Source organism: Mastomys coucha, unplaced genomic scaffold, assembly GCF_008632895.1.
Source record: "Mastomys coucha isolate ucsf_1 unplaced genomic scaffold, UCSF_Mcou_1 pScaffold21, whole genome shotgun sequence".
Classification (NCBI taxonomy): domain Eukaryota; kingdom Metazoa; phylum Chordata; class Mammalia; order Rodentia; family Muridae; genus Mastomys; species Mastomys coucha.
This window is the reverse complement of record NW_022196904.1, coordinates 35,862,744-35,878,576: the sequence shown is the minus strand read 5'-3', so window position 1 is coordinate 35,878,576 and position 15,833 is coordinate 35,862,744. Positions and strand designations below refer to the sequence as shown.

Genomic DNA, 15,833 nt, shown 5'->3' with positions numbered 1-15,833 from the left:
TAGAGCATCTGCCTAGAATCCCCCAGTGAGGGGCTGGGGGCATGGCTCAGTGGTAGAGCCCCTGCCTAGAATTCCTAGAATTTCCATCTCTAGCACTGGAAAAAATAAGCACAAATCCCCCCCAATAAGGTGTCGGTTCTAAAGCCCTATACCTCACCAGCACATCTCAGTAGGACATAAACCATAAACACAGAGGAAACGGATAAAACTCCAGTCATAGCCCTCATTCCCATGCTTGCTCGGGCTGGTTGTAGCACAGCCTCTGATCTTGGATTGCCACTCTACCCCTCAGCAAGCCACAGCCATCCATGGTTCTTCCCAATACAGACAGGGACACCTAGACTGCTCTACCTCGGGCCAGTTCCTTTCTGAATATCCTAGAACACCTAGTGTTACCAGAACCAAATTCACTGCAGCAGCAGTCTCTGCTAGCATCTAGAACCCAGGGCCGGTGCCACGCACTCTCTGTGTCGCAGCAATGCTCAGACACTCCTCCCCCCACCGAATCTCAGATTGTATGGCTCTAAGCTACTCCAATCACATCCATGCAGGCTCTCCCAATTACCCACCCCCACGTATTCAGCTAACAGCCCTCCACAAGTACTCCAGTATATTTCAGTGACACCTCCACACATCCCAATGTGCCCCGATCCTGACTCCCCCTCACTTTGATATCAGTGTATTCCCATCACACGCCCTCTGAGTACATCCCAGCACACGGGATAACACCTAATTGTGTGCCTACTGCATTGTGGTGCCACCTCCCTCCATCGGCGTCTATGTAAGCTCCCATGACCCCCACAGCTTCCAGGCTGAACAGCAGTGAGTGTTCTGCACAAAGCCAGGTGCTGCCTCCCTCCTTGTGGTACTTAATGAGTACCACATCATGCATGAACACAGAGGAATGCTCCAGCCTCTGCACTTATCCAGAGGCCAATAAACCTGTCCACAGGTTTCCACCTCCTCTCCCTCAGCCCTCCCCAATTGCCCCTAGCAGTCATTGCAGCTGCATGGAGCAGATGTTGGGAGAAGACTGAAGGGCTGAAGAGAGGAAGGATGAGGGCAGATGGGAGAAATGGGTCTAAGGAGGCTGCAGGGAAGGACGAGGTGGATGGAGGTGAGGGGACAGGCAGTCTGCGAGGTCAAGGAAGCTTGGCTCTGACTGTGTTTTCTGTGGTAGCCTCATCCTGACACACTGTGACAACCTCTTAGAAGCCTTTATGTCCTTACTACTCTGATACCTTCTACACATTCCCAAGAGCCTTCCCAGGAGGCCATAGTGCCCTTCAGGCTCCCCCTTTCCATCCCACCAAGGCAAAGTCACCTTCAGTCATTCATGCCTCCCTGCCACCCTCACCTTCCCCATGTTCTGAAATGTCTGTCTGTCTATCTGTCTCTGTGTTTCTGTCTTACTCTCTCTCTCTCTGCAGCCCAGGCTGGTCTACAACTCATTACAATCCTCTTGACTCAGCCTCCCTAGTGTTGGGGTGATGGATGTGAGCCACCACATCAAAGTCTGTCACCTCTTTCAGGCCGATACCCCAAGCACCTTGCCCTCAGATACAAGCCAGCGTCTTGTTCATCTGGCAGAGGCCAAGTGCTTGTTGCTGTCCTGGCAGCATCAAAAGCCCTTCACAACTGGCCCACTGGGTTATCCCCCTCCTCAGAGCCAGTTTGGGAAGAAGACATAAATACCACTTATTCCCATTTTACAGGTGAGTAAGTCAGGCCCAGAAAGGTTAAACTCTCCAGAGACAGACAGTATCGTTTTGTGTTTGTTTTCCATATAGGGCTCACTATGCAGCTCTGTCCTCACTATTGCATGGACAAGATTGGCCTCGAACTCACAAAGATCTATCTGTCTGCCTCTGCCTTCTGAATGCTGGAATTCAAGGTGGGCATTGCTCTGCTCAGCTGATAAATATCATTCTGTAATTCCCAAGAAAATATCTGGGTAACTGCAGCTAGAATTCCTTCCATGTCACACTACCTAAATACCTCACTCACATGGTTTACCCCAAAGTTCAGCAGGGAACCCCTGTGCTGGCTAGTCTTATGTCAACTTGACAAACTAGAGTTATCTGAAAGGAGGGAACCTGGCATTTCATAAGTACTTATTGATGGGAGGAGGGTCCATCCCATCCATGGTGTGTGTGTGTGTGTGTGTGTGTGTGTGTGTGTGTGTGTGTTGGGAGGGATTCTCTGAGCTGAAGGTCCTGGATTCTATAAGAAAGCAGGCTGAATAAGGTATATGAAGCAAGTCAGTATGCAGCACCCCTCCATGGCCTCTGCATCAGCTCCTCCCTCTAGGATTCTTCTCTGCTTGCGCTCCTGTCCTGACTTCCCACAGTGATGAACAGTGCTGTGGAAGTGTAAACCACATAAACCCTTTCCTCCCCAGCCTGCTTCTCAGTCATGGTGTTTTGTTGCAGTAATCAAAACCCTAACTAAGACAACCCCCAACTCTCCCTCCAGCCTCTGGGGTTTATCTTAACTTCTGCTAGTCACACAAGGAACCCAGCCATCAAGATCCATACAATGCCAACCACTGTTTGGGTCATTTAATATTTAAGTCATTACAACACTCCTGGATGGGACTGCGCGTGTTCCCATCTTTAATGCTTGGTTAACTGAGGCACAGACCTCACACCAGCTAGAATTGTCAAGACCACAAGCTGCCCCCACCAAGCCACAGACCTCAGTAGCACCCTCCCCCATTACCACAGGACCCTCTCATATGGAGCCCAGCATGCTGCAGCACTGTCTATTTCCACAACCCACACTGTGTATGCCCCTGCCAGATATGGTACCCTCATCCCCAAATGTCCTACTTGCTCTCCTGTCTTTCTGCTTTCTGCCATTGCCTCCATCCTTCCTCTCTGTGAGCCTCCTTCCTGTTTCACGTCTCACTGCACACCATCCTGTATTCCCACGGCTCCCAAACTACGCCATCAGTCAGCCAGTCTGAGGGTGCCCATAGGGTATGGTACACCAGGAGACCACACCTGCACCCAGTTGTCCCTTCTTCTAAGTGACCTCTTTGTATGTCTGCCACCTCCTCACCTGCCTGCCTCCTCTCTGAAATTCCTGGCCCTCAGTCTTCCACATTCTCTTGTCTCCTGTACAGAAAAGCTCACGGTGTCCCCCAATAACACCCACGTTCCTTTCACACTGCCTGCCCACTACAGAAAGCTCTTCCTCCTTTGGCCAAGGATGCGAAGCTTGCCCTGCCCTGCAGACCACGCTGGTTTTCCTAGCAGCCTCTCCCGCTCACATTCCTTGCATACACCAGGCGGTGGTGCCGGCTGGGTCCCCGCCCCCCAATCCTCTTCCTACCGCCTGCCTTCCATTCTCACCCCAGCACCTTTCTTGGCACCCGGAACCCGCAAACGCCATCCCCCAGCCCCTCTCCAGCACCCACGCGTCCCATTTCCCCTCTATCCAGCAACCCCCTTTGCACCACCACCCCCGCTCCCTCTGAGTCCACTCACAGCACCACCGTTCGCGGTGCGGACTACCTGCCCATGAGGAGCTGGCACCATGTCCTTCCCCAGGCCATCCCGCCGTGTCCCAGAGAAGGTCTCCAGGGCTTGCTGGTTCCCTCATGGAGACTGCGGCGCGACCGCTCCCCACCCCCACCCCAGGTCCCTCTTGCCCACTCAGGATGCCACGGCCTGGAGCCGGCTGCCATCCACAGTGCATTCTCCAGTCCTCCTTCCCTCCCTGTGTTCCCATCTCGGCGGGCCTCTCCACGGCCTGCACAGGGCCCCCGCATGCAAGAAAGCCAGCCCCTGTCCCCATGCTGAGAACAGCACACAGGCAGGTGCCAGAGCCCCATGCAGAAGCTTGGCGAGGTTCAGCCCACGTGCCCCCATCCCCGCAGAGGGCAGAACTTCGGGGTCCAGGGTCGATCCTCCCCATGCACAGACTCCAGGGGAGGGCACGGAGCAGGGCACGCGGGGACAGAAACACAGAGCAAACTGGGGGGGGGGGAAGGGGGAAGAGGAGGCAGGCCAGGCCTAGGAGGCTGGGTGTTGGGAAACACAGCCGCAGTCTCTGGGACAGATGCACTCTATCACACACGTGTGCGCGCACGCACACAGACACACACAAGCGCACATACGCGCACAGTCCCCAGACAGCCTCGCTATGGCTCCAAGTCACACAGAGACAGACATCCCCACGCAGGGACACACAGATGGACATAGGTGGGGGGTGGGCTGGGAGCCCACAGCCTCCCCATCTCTGTCTGTCTCTCACACACGCAGGCGGTCATACGCACACACATCATTGACACACGCACAGCCGCACAGTGACACGCAGCGGAAAAAGAGAAGGGGAGGGAAGGCCGGGGGCGGGATGCCTGTGTGATGGAGGTGTGTGTGTGGGGGGACAGACTGTGAATGGGAGACAGGGGTATGAATGGGGGGACTCGCTGACTCTAGGAAGAGGGGCGGGGATGCGGAGGATTGGAGAGATGGGGGCCTGGGGTATCTGTTTGGGGGCCCTGGGGAAGTACTCCTTAGAGTAGGGGAGTTAGGGGTGCCAGAAAGGGCAAGAGTGGGTTGCAGAGTATAGCTGTAATGGGGTCCTTTCGTAGGGGCTTGAGGGGAGGCAAAAGTCTTGAATAGCAGAGGAGGCCCTGGAGCAGCAGCATCTGAAGCACAGGAAGGAGGGAGGTGGAAGAGAGCGGGTTGCTGAGCTGCTGAGAGAGGGTCTGGAAGGGCTTAGGCCTAGGGAAGGGAGGCTACGAGGAGGACACGGGACAGATCTGGGGAGCCCCAAACGCACGGAGGGTCGTGCGGGGGACGAGCGGGCGGTGCGCCGTTACCTGTAAATGTACCAGACGCTGCGCCTCCGGGGCCCCAGCGCGGGCCAGCTGGAGGATAGCGCAGGGGGCGGCTGGGGCAGGGCGCCCCCGCCGGGGCCACCCCCGACCGCAGACAAAGCCATCGCCACCGCGGCCCCGGCCCCGGCCCGGGTCCCGATCCGGGCCGCCCCCGCCACCACCGCGGCCGCCGTCGCCGCCGCCGCCGCGTCCCCGCTCGGCTGAACCCCCGTGTCCGGGCCCCCAGGCCCCGCCTCATGCTGACCCGCGCCGGGAGGGGGGAGGGGCCGGGGGAGGGGGCGCGCACCCCCCCTCGGGAGGGCGGGCAGCCCCGGGGGGCTCACATGCCGCGGGGGGCGCGCGGGGGACAGCGCATGGCTGAGGCTCCAGCACCGCGGACAGCTCCAGAGGAGGCAGCGGCCCCGCGTTAACCCCTTGGCGTCCTGCGCCGGGCAGCCGGACGGAGGGGGGACGGGCGGGGGAGGGTAACGCGGGGGCCCCTTTGGCGGGAGGAGGGGGAGGGGCAGAGCTTGGGGAGGGGGAGGGAGTCACTTCCGGTCTGTTCCCCCCCCCCCATCCATACTCCCCCTTTCCAGAGTCCTCTCCGCGCAGGTGCAGAGAGAACGCGCGAGCCAGAGAGCGGGAGCGCGGGGAGAAGGACGCAGCGCCACACATCACATAAGATGGCACGCCATCGCGTGCGGGGACGCGCAGACAGACAGAACCACACTTTCAGGACAAGGGACACCCAAGGGTGAGAGAGGTAGACCCCTCTCCAAGAGAGGGCTAACAGCCCACCCTCAGTGCAGACAGACACACAGCTTATTCCCCAAATAGTAGGAAAAGGCAGGGTGCAGGGCTGGGTTGGGGTGAGCCAAGACATTCAACTGGGACCCAGAACACTAAAACAGAGAGTAGTGAGGGGACACATATACCACAACTCATTAGAGAGCTGTGGACCCTCACCACACCCCCAGACAGGAGGAGTACGGTGGCACAAGGTGGGGTAGGTACACAAGCAAACATGGCTCAGCTCCAGCTGAGATGCTAGGGACCAACACTAAGATACAAGGTGTGAGCAGGCAAGCCAGGACACTGCATACTGACTGGGTCAGGTAGAGCAGAGGGGAGAAGGTATGACTGAAGGGGGCTTGGATAGACCTCAGCCCCAGGAGAGGAGGAAAAAGGACAGAAACAGCAAGGCTTCAAGACAGGATCGTAATAAGGAAAAGAGGATGGAGTCTGGAGTTGAAGAGACACCTCCCCCTACTCAGTCTTTGGAGAGAATGACAGCTCTGCAAGAACAGGCTGGCCCAGGTGAGAACCCCCAGACAGAGGCTGACTTGGGGTAGAGGGAGCCTCCATACTCACCCAGGGCCCGGAGCCAGAGACATACCCCGTGAACAGGCACAAGATGATTCGCCTCAGACTCTGGGGCACAGGGTGGCTGGCACCCAAGCCCCACCCTGTCAACCACCCATTCCTTTCTCTTCCCCCAACCCAGACATTTGCCCCACTGGCCAGAACACAGACACAGGTTTGGATACATTTAATGGAGGGATACTGGGAACAGGGAGACCCTTCCCTGGATTGGGGTGGGATGGGGTGGCAGAGGAGGGTGTCATCGGTTAGACCTTGGATCATGACATTCCTTCCCCAGAGCACAGCCCTGTGGCCCTGGACTCATCCCCTCCTCTGCCCTTCCCTCCCTCAGCATTCCAGGTTCTGAATTTCAGACCAATCTTAGAAGAGAAGACATACGCACACTGGGGCCACCAAAGAACACACAGTGACACGGGGTGTATAGAGAGATCTGTCACCTGTTCACGTGTGAGCAGACACATGGACATCTCTGGCAGTGCTTGCCCACAGTCAGAGAAGCGCACACGTTGCAAAGCCAGCCACGCAGTCAACACCGACACAAATGTACCCATATGCACCGAGGGCTGCAGCACACAGCCTTCGTTAGGGTTATTTACAGTGATCCGATTAAGGGCCTTCTGCCCATGCATGCACGCAGATGCGTCATGCACACTGGTATAGACACGCCCACACACTGGGACCCCTCAACTCTGGTCATGCACACAAACACATTCTTATCCCCACTCCCATATACAAGCATCCCCTCCTGGCCCAATCCCCACCCTACCCCGCCCCTCTCACCTCCCTGAGTCAATCCCATCCATCAGACTTCAGAAGCAAGTCAGCCAGCAGCCAAGGAGGGGACAGGTGTCAGTGTGCCCCTCTCTCTGTCCCCACCCGTGGGGTCCTGTGGGTTCCACCTGCCCTGCCCCCCCCCCCACTGGTATGACATACAGGATGTACATATGTCCAACAGTAGGAGACTGCACACAGACAGGGAAACAGGAAGGAGACCAGGGCTTCTAACTAGCCCCCACACAAGAGCCCAGGGCCCCAGACAGACCCAACCCACATTAGATGGTCTCAGTGGCTGCCAGAGGCAGATTTGGGATTGGGCTGCTATGTTAACAGAATTCTGCCTTCTCCTGGCTTCCTAGTCGACCAAGAAGAGAAACAGGCTTAAAGTGTGCAGTGTGAAGGGAGCTGGGAGACGCGGGGCACCTGAGGGTGTGAGGACATTTACCTTGGGGCATCGAAGCTGTCGTAAGAGCCCACCGTGTAATGCCTGAAGAGTCTCTTTGCCTTGTCACTTCGGCTTTCTGCAGGGACAGGAAGCCTTGGTCCCTCATTTTGCAAACAGCAAAGCCGGCTCCCAGACTTCTGCATCCCACTCCTATCAGGCGGGGCCGGAAGGATAGGAAGACTGTAGGGCGTGAGGGAGAAGGCTCCTTGTTACCTTGTCTTCCCTCCTGGGAACGGTTCGCCACCTCTTCCAGGCAGTCGGAAGGGAACCAGCCAACTCGACCTTTGACCTGGCCTTCCCAGAAACCTCCTTCCCCGATGCTGAGCACTGGATGGGACAGTGAGAACAAGGAAATGTTTTAAGCTCTCTTTTCAATTTTTCTTTTTCTCTTTCCTCTCTTTCCCCTACCTCCTCCTCTTCTTTTTATTCCTCCTCCCCTGCCCCATTATATTTTTGAGACAAGCTCTCATGTACTCTAGGTTGGTTTCAAACTTACTCATAGCTGATCATGACCTTGAACTTTGGATCCACCTTCTTTCACCTCCTCAATGCTGGAGTGACATCATGCACCCCATACCCAGTTTATGTGGTGCTGGGGATCCAACCCAGGGCTTTGTGTGTGCTAGCTAAGCTCTCTAACAACTGAACTCCAGACCCTTCTTGAGGTTTCTAGGTTTCTCTTTTGCTCCCAACACACTTGATGCACACTGTCCTGTTGTTCCAGTACCCAAAGATAGCCTTAAGATAGATTTGAAGTACGAGGGCTGAAGAGATGGCTTAGCAGTTAAGAGCATAGACTGCTCTTCCAGAGAGCCTGGATTTCCAACAAACACATGGCAGCTCACAGCTATCTGTGATTCCAGCTCCAGGAACTTACAGTGGTGCAGAGGTACACTCACAGGCAAAAGGTTCACACTCACAGGCAAAAGGTTCACACACACAACATAAAAAACAAAAAACAAAAAACAAAAAACCTAGCCGGGCAGAGGTGGCGCGTGCCTTTCATCCCAGCACTTGGGAGGCAGAGGCAGGCGGATTCCTGAGGCCAGCCTGGTCTACAGAGTGAGTTCCAGGACAGCCAGGGCTACACAGAGAAACATTGTCTCAAAAAACAAACAAACAAAAACACAAACAAAAAACCTAAAAAGAAAAATTTGGTACAGGGATTGTGTATGTGACTTAAAGGCTAGCCTGGGCTATATCACAAGACCCTATTAAAACTTAGGGCTAGGAGGTAGTGAGATGACTCGGTGGGTAAGAATGCTTACTATACAACCCTAAGGACCAAAGCCTGGATGCTAGCAGCTAAGTTGAAACAAAAACTGAATGTGGCCACACACAACTTTAACACTGCTGTAAGGAACCAGAAGGATCACTGGGGTGTGCTTACTACTAGCCTAGCTCCAAGCCCAGTGAGAGATCCTGTCTTAACGGAATAAGTCAGAGAGGGATAAGGCAGGACACCCAGAGCCCTCCTCTGCCCTCTGAATACGTGCACCTGTGCAAAAGTGTGCATGTATATATCACACTCAAAACTCCAAACAAAACAAAACTGTTGTGATAGTAAGCTCCTATACTCCCAGACTTGGAGGCAGAGGGATACTGAGAGTTCAAAGCCAGTCTGGGCTACCAGAGACCCTGCCTCAAAGCAAAAAACAGAAGGTCCAAGAAATAGGGGAGACCATGATGGAGAGCCAAGTTGGGACACTCTTGCATGTGAACTTCCTTAACATAAGAGGAGCATACCAGGTAGATTTGGGGAGCAGACTAAGTTCTGTGGTATGGCCATCTCTTGGTCCTTGTCCCTTCTGGTTACCACTTACAACCTAGTGGAGTGTTTCCTTAAGCCCCCCAAGCCCCGTGGCTCAGGTGGCTGTTCTGGAGCCAGCTGTGTCCATTCCTACCCCTGCTGCCTCCTGAAGTCTCTGCTCAGCTTCTCCACCCCCCTTGCCTCTCTTTGCATCCCCCTCCCACTGCTCTAAGCAGTGACAACTTCAGCCCTTTAGTGGACCTGTCTTGCCACCCATCACCATCCTGTTCCTTATCTGGTGTTGAAACAAAAACAGATGGCAAGGACACTGAAAGCTCACTCCAGGCCAGAACTCTGGGAAGGGATACTTAGTGACAAGGACACTGAAGTGTAGAGAGCTAATGCCACTTCCCACCTGCCCCATGTCACAAGGTTAGTAGTCACTGGCAGGGCAGGATTTGAACCCAAGCCTGTGTAGTTCTAGGAATAAAGCTTTGAGTAGCTAGTGTGTGCCTAAATTCCCATCCAGAGAATGATGCTAATAGCAACAGACACACTGTCTTTTCTGTTATCTCCAGTATTTTCTCCAAGTCCTTCTGGATGAAAAAGTTGGAGGCCAGCTGGGGCTGGTAGCACAGGCCTGTCATCGTAGCTTCTCAAGAGGCTGAGGCAGGAGGACTGAAAATTTAAGAGGTGCCTGTATTTCAGAGTGAGTTCAAAGCCAATCTTTGTGACTTAGTGGGATGCTATCTGTCTCAGAATGAAATGGTGAAGACTAGGAATGGGGTTCAGTGGTTGAGCCCCTGCCTAGATCCCCAGTGAGGGGCAAGGAGCATGGCTCAGTGGTAGAGCTCCTGCCTAGAATCCCCCAATGAGGGGCTGGGGGTGTGTCTCAGTGGTAGAACCCCTGCCTAGAATCCCCCAGTGAGGGGCTAGGGGTGTGGCTCAGTGGTAGAGCCCCTGCCTAGAATGCTCCAGTGAGGGCCTGGGGTGTGGCTCAGTGGTAGAGCCCCTGCCTCTAGGCTGGGATGCTTGGCTTAATGGTGGAATGCTTGCCTCCTCAATTCTAACCACTGCAATAAAAGAAGTTGAAGGGCTGGGAATATAGTTTAGTAGATGAAGTGCCTGCCTCACAAGAATGAGGATTTGAGTCCAATCCCTAGAACCACAGAGAGAGCTGGACATAGTGGTACACACTGCAATCTCACTGCTGGGGAGGTAGAGACAAGTAGACCGCTAGGGCTTGCAAGCCAGCCAGCTTAGCTTACTTGACAAGTTTCAGGGTGGTGAGAGACTCTGTCTCAACAAAGCAAGGAGGATTGGCCATGAGGATCATCACCGAACGCTGACTTCTAGTTTCTACATGCATAAGCACACAACTGTATATATAATTACACACACACACACACACACACACACACACACACACACACACACACTGAGGACCACACTGAAAAGTCTCCACCATAGCTCAGATGACACAGAAGTTGCTATGAGGCTCCTCAACACTTCTCCCTACACACCTGCCCCTTTCACTGAAGATGTGGGACAATGACATGAGTGAAAGCCCCAGGTCATAGATGAGGGTAGACAGTAGGGCTCTCAGTTGGTTCTGCCATGCCTGACTGCTTGGGCTTGAGATCAATCATTTGCTCACAAAACACCTACTGAGCGCTGATCAAGTGAAGTACCAGGACAGACACAGATGGACACAATCCATGAAGTTCCTGCTCTCCTGCTCTAGAAGAGCTTCCACATTAGCTGCCCTTAGAGGAATACCTACAGTGATCAAGGGGACAGAAGAGGCTGGGCATAGGGGCATATGTCTTTAGCCCTGGCATTCCAGAGGATAATACAGGAGGATTATTACAAGTCTAAAAACAACCTGGTCTACACAGTGAGTCCCTAGTTAGCTACATAGTGAGATACCTTGTCTCAAACAAATAGGGTGGTGGGGCTTGGAGAGATGGCTCAGAGGTTAAAAGCTCTGGCTGTTCTTGCAAAGGATCTAGGTTCTATTCTCAGCATCCACATGGTGGCTCACAACCATCAGTAACTTCAGTTCCAGGGGATCGGATGCCTTCTTTTGACTTCCATAGCATTGGACATACATGTGGCACACATGTTCATGTAGACAGAGCATGCATACATAGAAACGGAAACTATTATTTAAAAAATAGTGGAGGTGGATGTGAAGGCAGCCCAGCTATGACATCTCTCATCCTATTGACTTCCAGGGTTTATTTGGATGATCTGGTTGGCTTGGCTGGCGAGGCAGGTGTCTCTTTCCTTCCTCACTACTCTATGTGCATCCCTCTTGAAGTGTGCACTCAGTCTAGGAGAATGGCCTTTCCTCACAGAGGAGAGCCATTCTTCAATCAAGGGCATGTGAATATTTGAAACATGCTAGAGGCTCCAAACAAGCTCTCAGAAAGGGAAGGAGGGCTGGAGAGGTGGCTCAGTAGTTAAGAACATTTGTGCACAATCATTAGGACCAGAGTTCAGGACCCAGCACGAATGTAACAATTTGGGTGTCCCATGCATGCCTATAATCCCAGTTCTAAGATGAGATTGTTAGAGACAGGATTGCTGGGGCTTTCAGCCTAGACTCTGCCTCAAAGAAATAGGCAGACAGTGGCCTCCACATTCACACAGGCATAGGCACCATACATATTTACACACACACACACACACAGACACACACACACACATGCACACATACACATGCATGCACACATACACACATGCACACATACACAAACAAAAACAAAAAAACAAAACCCCCACCATTTTTAATGAAGGGATTGACAGAAAATGGTGTTTGGAGAGAGGCCAGATGACCATATGTGAACTGAATGGACAAGACATCCAGATATCCCTGAAACCTGAAGCACCCTAGTAGCTGAGGATACAAAGGGAAAATGGAAAAGTTTTCTACATAAGTGATACAGAATGTTTGAAACCAAAACATGCTAGTCCAGCGATACCATCCTGGCATTCAGGGGGCTAAGGCAAGAAGACTGTTGACAGTTTGGGCAAATTGTGGCTACAAAGTGAGTTCAAGGCTATGCTTGGCTACAGCACGAGATCCTACCTCAAGACTGACATATACATAGATTGCTAGATATACAAAAAAGTAGATAGCTATATGATGGATTTATAGCTACATAATATAGATAAATCTAATAGATAGATTGTGGGCTAGATTAAAAGATACATGAGATATACATACATGATAGATATATAGACACAATAGATAATAGATGCGCACACACATCACCTTCATCATCATCGACCTTCCTATCCTTGTCTTCTATGGGAAGATAGACAACTGAGCCCCCCAAAAGATCCAACTTGATGGATGAGAACCTCTAAGCACCCTTGAAGACCTTCCTCTGGAAGGACTCTCCTTGCTTGCCCAGCCATCTCTGGTCTGTCTCTGAGAGCTTATGAGGAAGAAGGCCAGCTCTCATGCAGCATCCAAAGCCTGGGCGTAAGGGACTTAGTGACTTTCCTGACTCTCCCTAGAGTCTCATTTTTAAAGGCAGTGAAATTGATGTTCAGAGAAGTTGGTTTCTAGAACCCTTTCCTCTAAACGGTGATGGGGCCAAGCTTTGAATGCCAACAGCCTGCTGCTCAGCTACTGCACCGCAGAGCTCCCGGGCAGGCTAGAATCTGGCAGGAAATTACCCTCTTTGCTCTGGATTATATTGCCTTCCACATGGTTCTCTACCTCCAAGGCATCCATTTATCCAGGAACACATACTGCCCATGCTTTGAAGGCTGCAGGTTATGTGCTACGGTCACTGTCCTCTAGAGAGAAGGCCAGGCATGGTCACTCGTCATTCTAGTAGTCAGGAGGTATAGGCAGGACAACCAGAAGCTCAAGGTGAACTTGTGTTATTAAGTGAATTCAAGAAGAGCTTGGGCAACTTAAGACCCTGCCTCAAAAAGGAGAGCTCCAGGAGCCAAGAGAATGGCCCAGGGGATGAAGCGCCTACTGTACAAGCGCAAGGACTTGAATTTGGATCCCCAAAACCGATGTGAGAGGCCAGATTCAGCTGTGAGAGTCTGTAACTCCAAGCAAGGAAACAGAAAAAGGTGGGTTCCTGGAACTTGCTAGGTAGCCAACCTGGTTGACTTAGTGAGGGTTCAGTGAGAGAAAACAAATGTGGTGGGTGACTGAGGAAGACTACCTGATGTCAACCTCTGGCCTTCCCATACACACAACACACATGCACAAACACCAGCACACACGTGCCCACACACATTCAAACATTCATTCATACATGTGACAATTCGTGTCCCTCCAATTCTCAGCTCCCCTCTTCCTCTTGACACTGTCCCATATAGTGCCTCCCTTTCCTCCAAGCCAAGAGGGGCCTCTCAGGGCTCTTTAAAGTCCCCAGAGTGCGTAGAACTTGGGAGGTCTTTGAGCTTCCCCTCACCCTGCCCCCACCCAGCCCCACCCTGTCACCTTTGATCTTTTCGCCTTTACTCAGAGAGATCTCCCCCTCGCCTTGAGCCTGGTAGGACTTCACCGCCATGAAGGAGCGTCCGGGTACCGCTGAATAGAGCTTCCTACGTCTGCCTCTGCTGCCAAGGGAGCCCCCAGGGCCCCCTGAGCCCCCAGTTCCCCCAGCCGGCCCATCTCGGGGTGTCCCGCTGGAGCTGCAAACACAGAAGTTGTGAGAGACAGGGGAGAGTGGAGGGACAAGGCACTTCTGGTGGGGCAAAGGTCCTTGGATGGAAGGAAGGCAGAGCGTCAGGGTGGGGCCAGGGATTGAGTGCTTTTCCAAGCTCTGGTGTCCTTGGGAGACCAGATGCACCCCCCCCCCCCACTCCCGTTTTAAGGCTCCGAGCTCCGCCCCTCCCACGGTCTGCAAGTACAGCTTGATTCAGCTTCCTGAAGCTGCGCTGGAACATCCCCCAGCTCATGAGCCTTCAGGGACTCCCAGCTTCCTCCTGGGGCAGGTCCAAGGCCACAGCCAACTGTTCCCAGCCTTCTTCACTTCCTTGGCACCTGGGACACACCTAGAGGGCCTCCCTCTCTTCCTGACATCCTTATAGCAGAACGGCCCTTTCTCCTGAGCTCTCAGCTCCCAGGTTCCCCTCCCTGGACTCGTGCACCGCCTTGTACATTGCTTCTAAAGTCTATGCCCACCCCAAACCCCTATTCCTGCTCTCTTTCCTCTCCTCACCCTTCCATCTGTCTGTGCTGATAGGTTGCAGCCTTTTTCTTTTAGCCATGCCAGGAGCGAGGCCAGATACCCCCTAACACCCTCATTTTACCCAGGAGACAATTAGAGCTGCAGGCAGGTATGGGACCCACCCCAACTCTTGGGACAGAAGGCAGGCAGTCGGGCTGGCTGGGTGGGTAGTTTGGGGGCGGGGCTTAGTCCTGCCTACCTGGGCCGGCCTCGAGGTTGTCTCTTGGCGTCTTCAGGATGTCTCCCCCGGGAGGGGGAGCGTGCCCGGGCACCTCGGGGGCTGCTGGCACTTCTGAGGGTCCCACTACTGAGCTTGGTGCTGGGGGCTGAGGGCTGTGACTGGCCCTGGGGTCCTGAGGTAGGGCCAGGGGTCCCAGAAGATGAGGCCCCTGGGGCCGAAAACACCATCCAATCAGGCAGCGCCATGCTCGTGTCGCTGTTAGCTCTCAGCAGCGCTGGGGGTACAGTCAGCCCTGCGCCTGGGGGTCCCCGACGCCGGGCTGCATACTTGGGGGACTCCTGGAAGGGTACTGAGAGCGAACAATGGTGGTCAGGGGCAGGCAGGTAGGATGGGGAAACAGAGGCAGGTGGGGACCGTGAGGGCAAGCGGTGATGGGAGAGAGAGAAAGGTAGAGATGAGACAGTGAGGGTGGTGACACGCTGAGTTGTCCCCCCACCGCTCCTCAGACATCTGTGTGCCATCCTGACACCCTTCAATCAGGCCACCAACTCTGTAATCCCCAATATGAATCCTCAGTTCTTCCCTTACCCCAACTTCTTTTCACTCACCCACATCCTGTTCACGATGGTTACGAATCAGTTCCCCCAGTTCAAAATTCCCAGCGATCACAGCCACCTGCAGGAGGGGGCAGGAGGTGGATGCTCAGGAGAGAGCAAGGACTGGAGACATCTTGAACTCCTCTAACCCGGCTTTCCACTCAAGCAACCCGCCATCCACACCACTGACCCAACAGACCCGCTCTCTCTCCCTTCTCCCAGACCATGTAGCATCCACAGCCAATGCTTTTGGCCCCTGGTCCTCTGTGTCCCTCTCCCAGTCCCTACACTGCCGATTAACCCAGAACCGCATACCTGGAAGGGTGTCTGTCCATTGTTATTTTTCACATCTTTGTTTGCTCCGCGATAAAGGAGGATCCTGGCACAGGTCTCCTGAGCGTGGCAGCCAGTGGTCCAGATGAAAAGGAAAATAAATAGTAAGTTAGCTTGAGTAACATGGCTGTGGTGCTGGGGACTTCAGAAAAACTCTGACCTAAACCAGCACTGCCCAGGACAGCAGCCTCTTGACAAGGTGGCTCACTCTTTAAATGTGGCCAGTCAGAGGAGAGATGGACTATGTGCATAAAAGATACTGGGAAGCCGGGCGGTGGTGGCGCACGCCTTTAATCCTAGCACTTGGGAGGCAGAGGCAGGCGGATTTCC

General features: G+C 53.7%; 1 protein-coding gene across 4 annotated transcripts in view; it reads right to left on the bottom strand.

Moving 5' to 3' along the window:
* Shank1 (SH3 and multiple ankyrin repeat domains 1) overlaps nt 1-15,833 on the bottom strand; it is a 48,123-nt gene that overhangs the window by 17,231 nt on the left and 15,059 nt on the right. For all 4 annotated transcript variants that reach the window (XM_031386372.1, XM_031386373.1, XM_031386374.1 and 1 more), the window contains exons 9-14: nt 15,486-15,563; nt 15,183-15,249; nt 14,593-14,923; nt 13,661-13,854; nt 7,647-7,760; nt 7,434-7,509 (exon numbers count right to left, since the gene is read on the bottom strand). In XM_031386372.1, the coding sequence (XP_031242232.1) occupies nt 7,434-7,509; nt 7,647-7,760; nt 13,661-13,854; nt 14,593-14,923; nt 15,183-15,249; nt 15,486-15,563 (860 nt within the window). The remainder of the gene's footprint in view (nt 1-7,433; nt 7,510-7,646; nt 7,761-13,660; nt 13,855-14,592; nt 14,924-15,182; nt 15,250-15,485; nt 15,564-15,833) is intronic.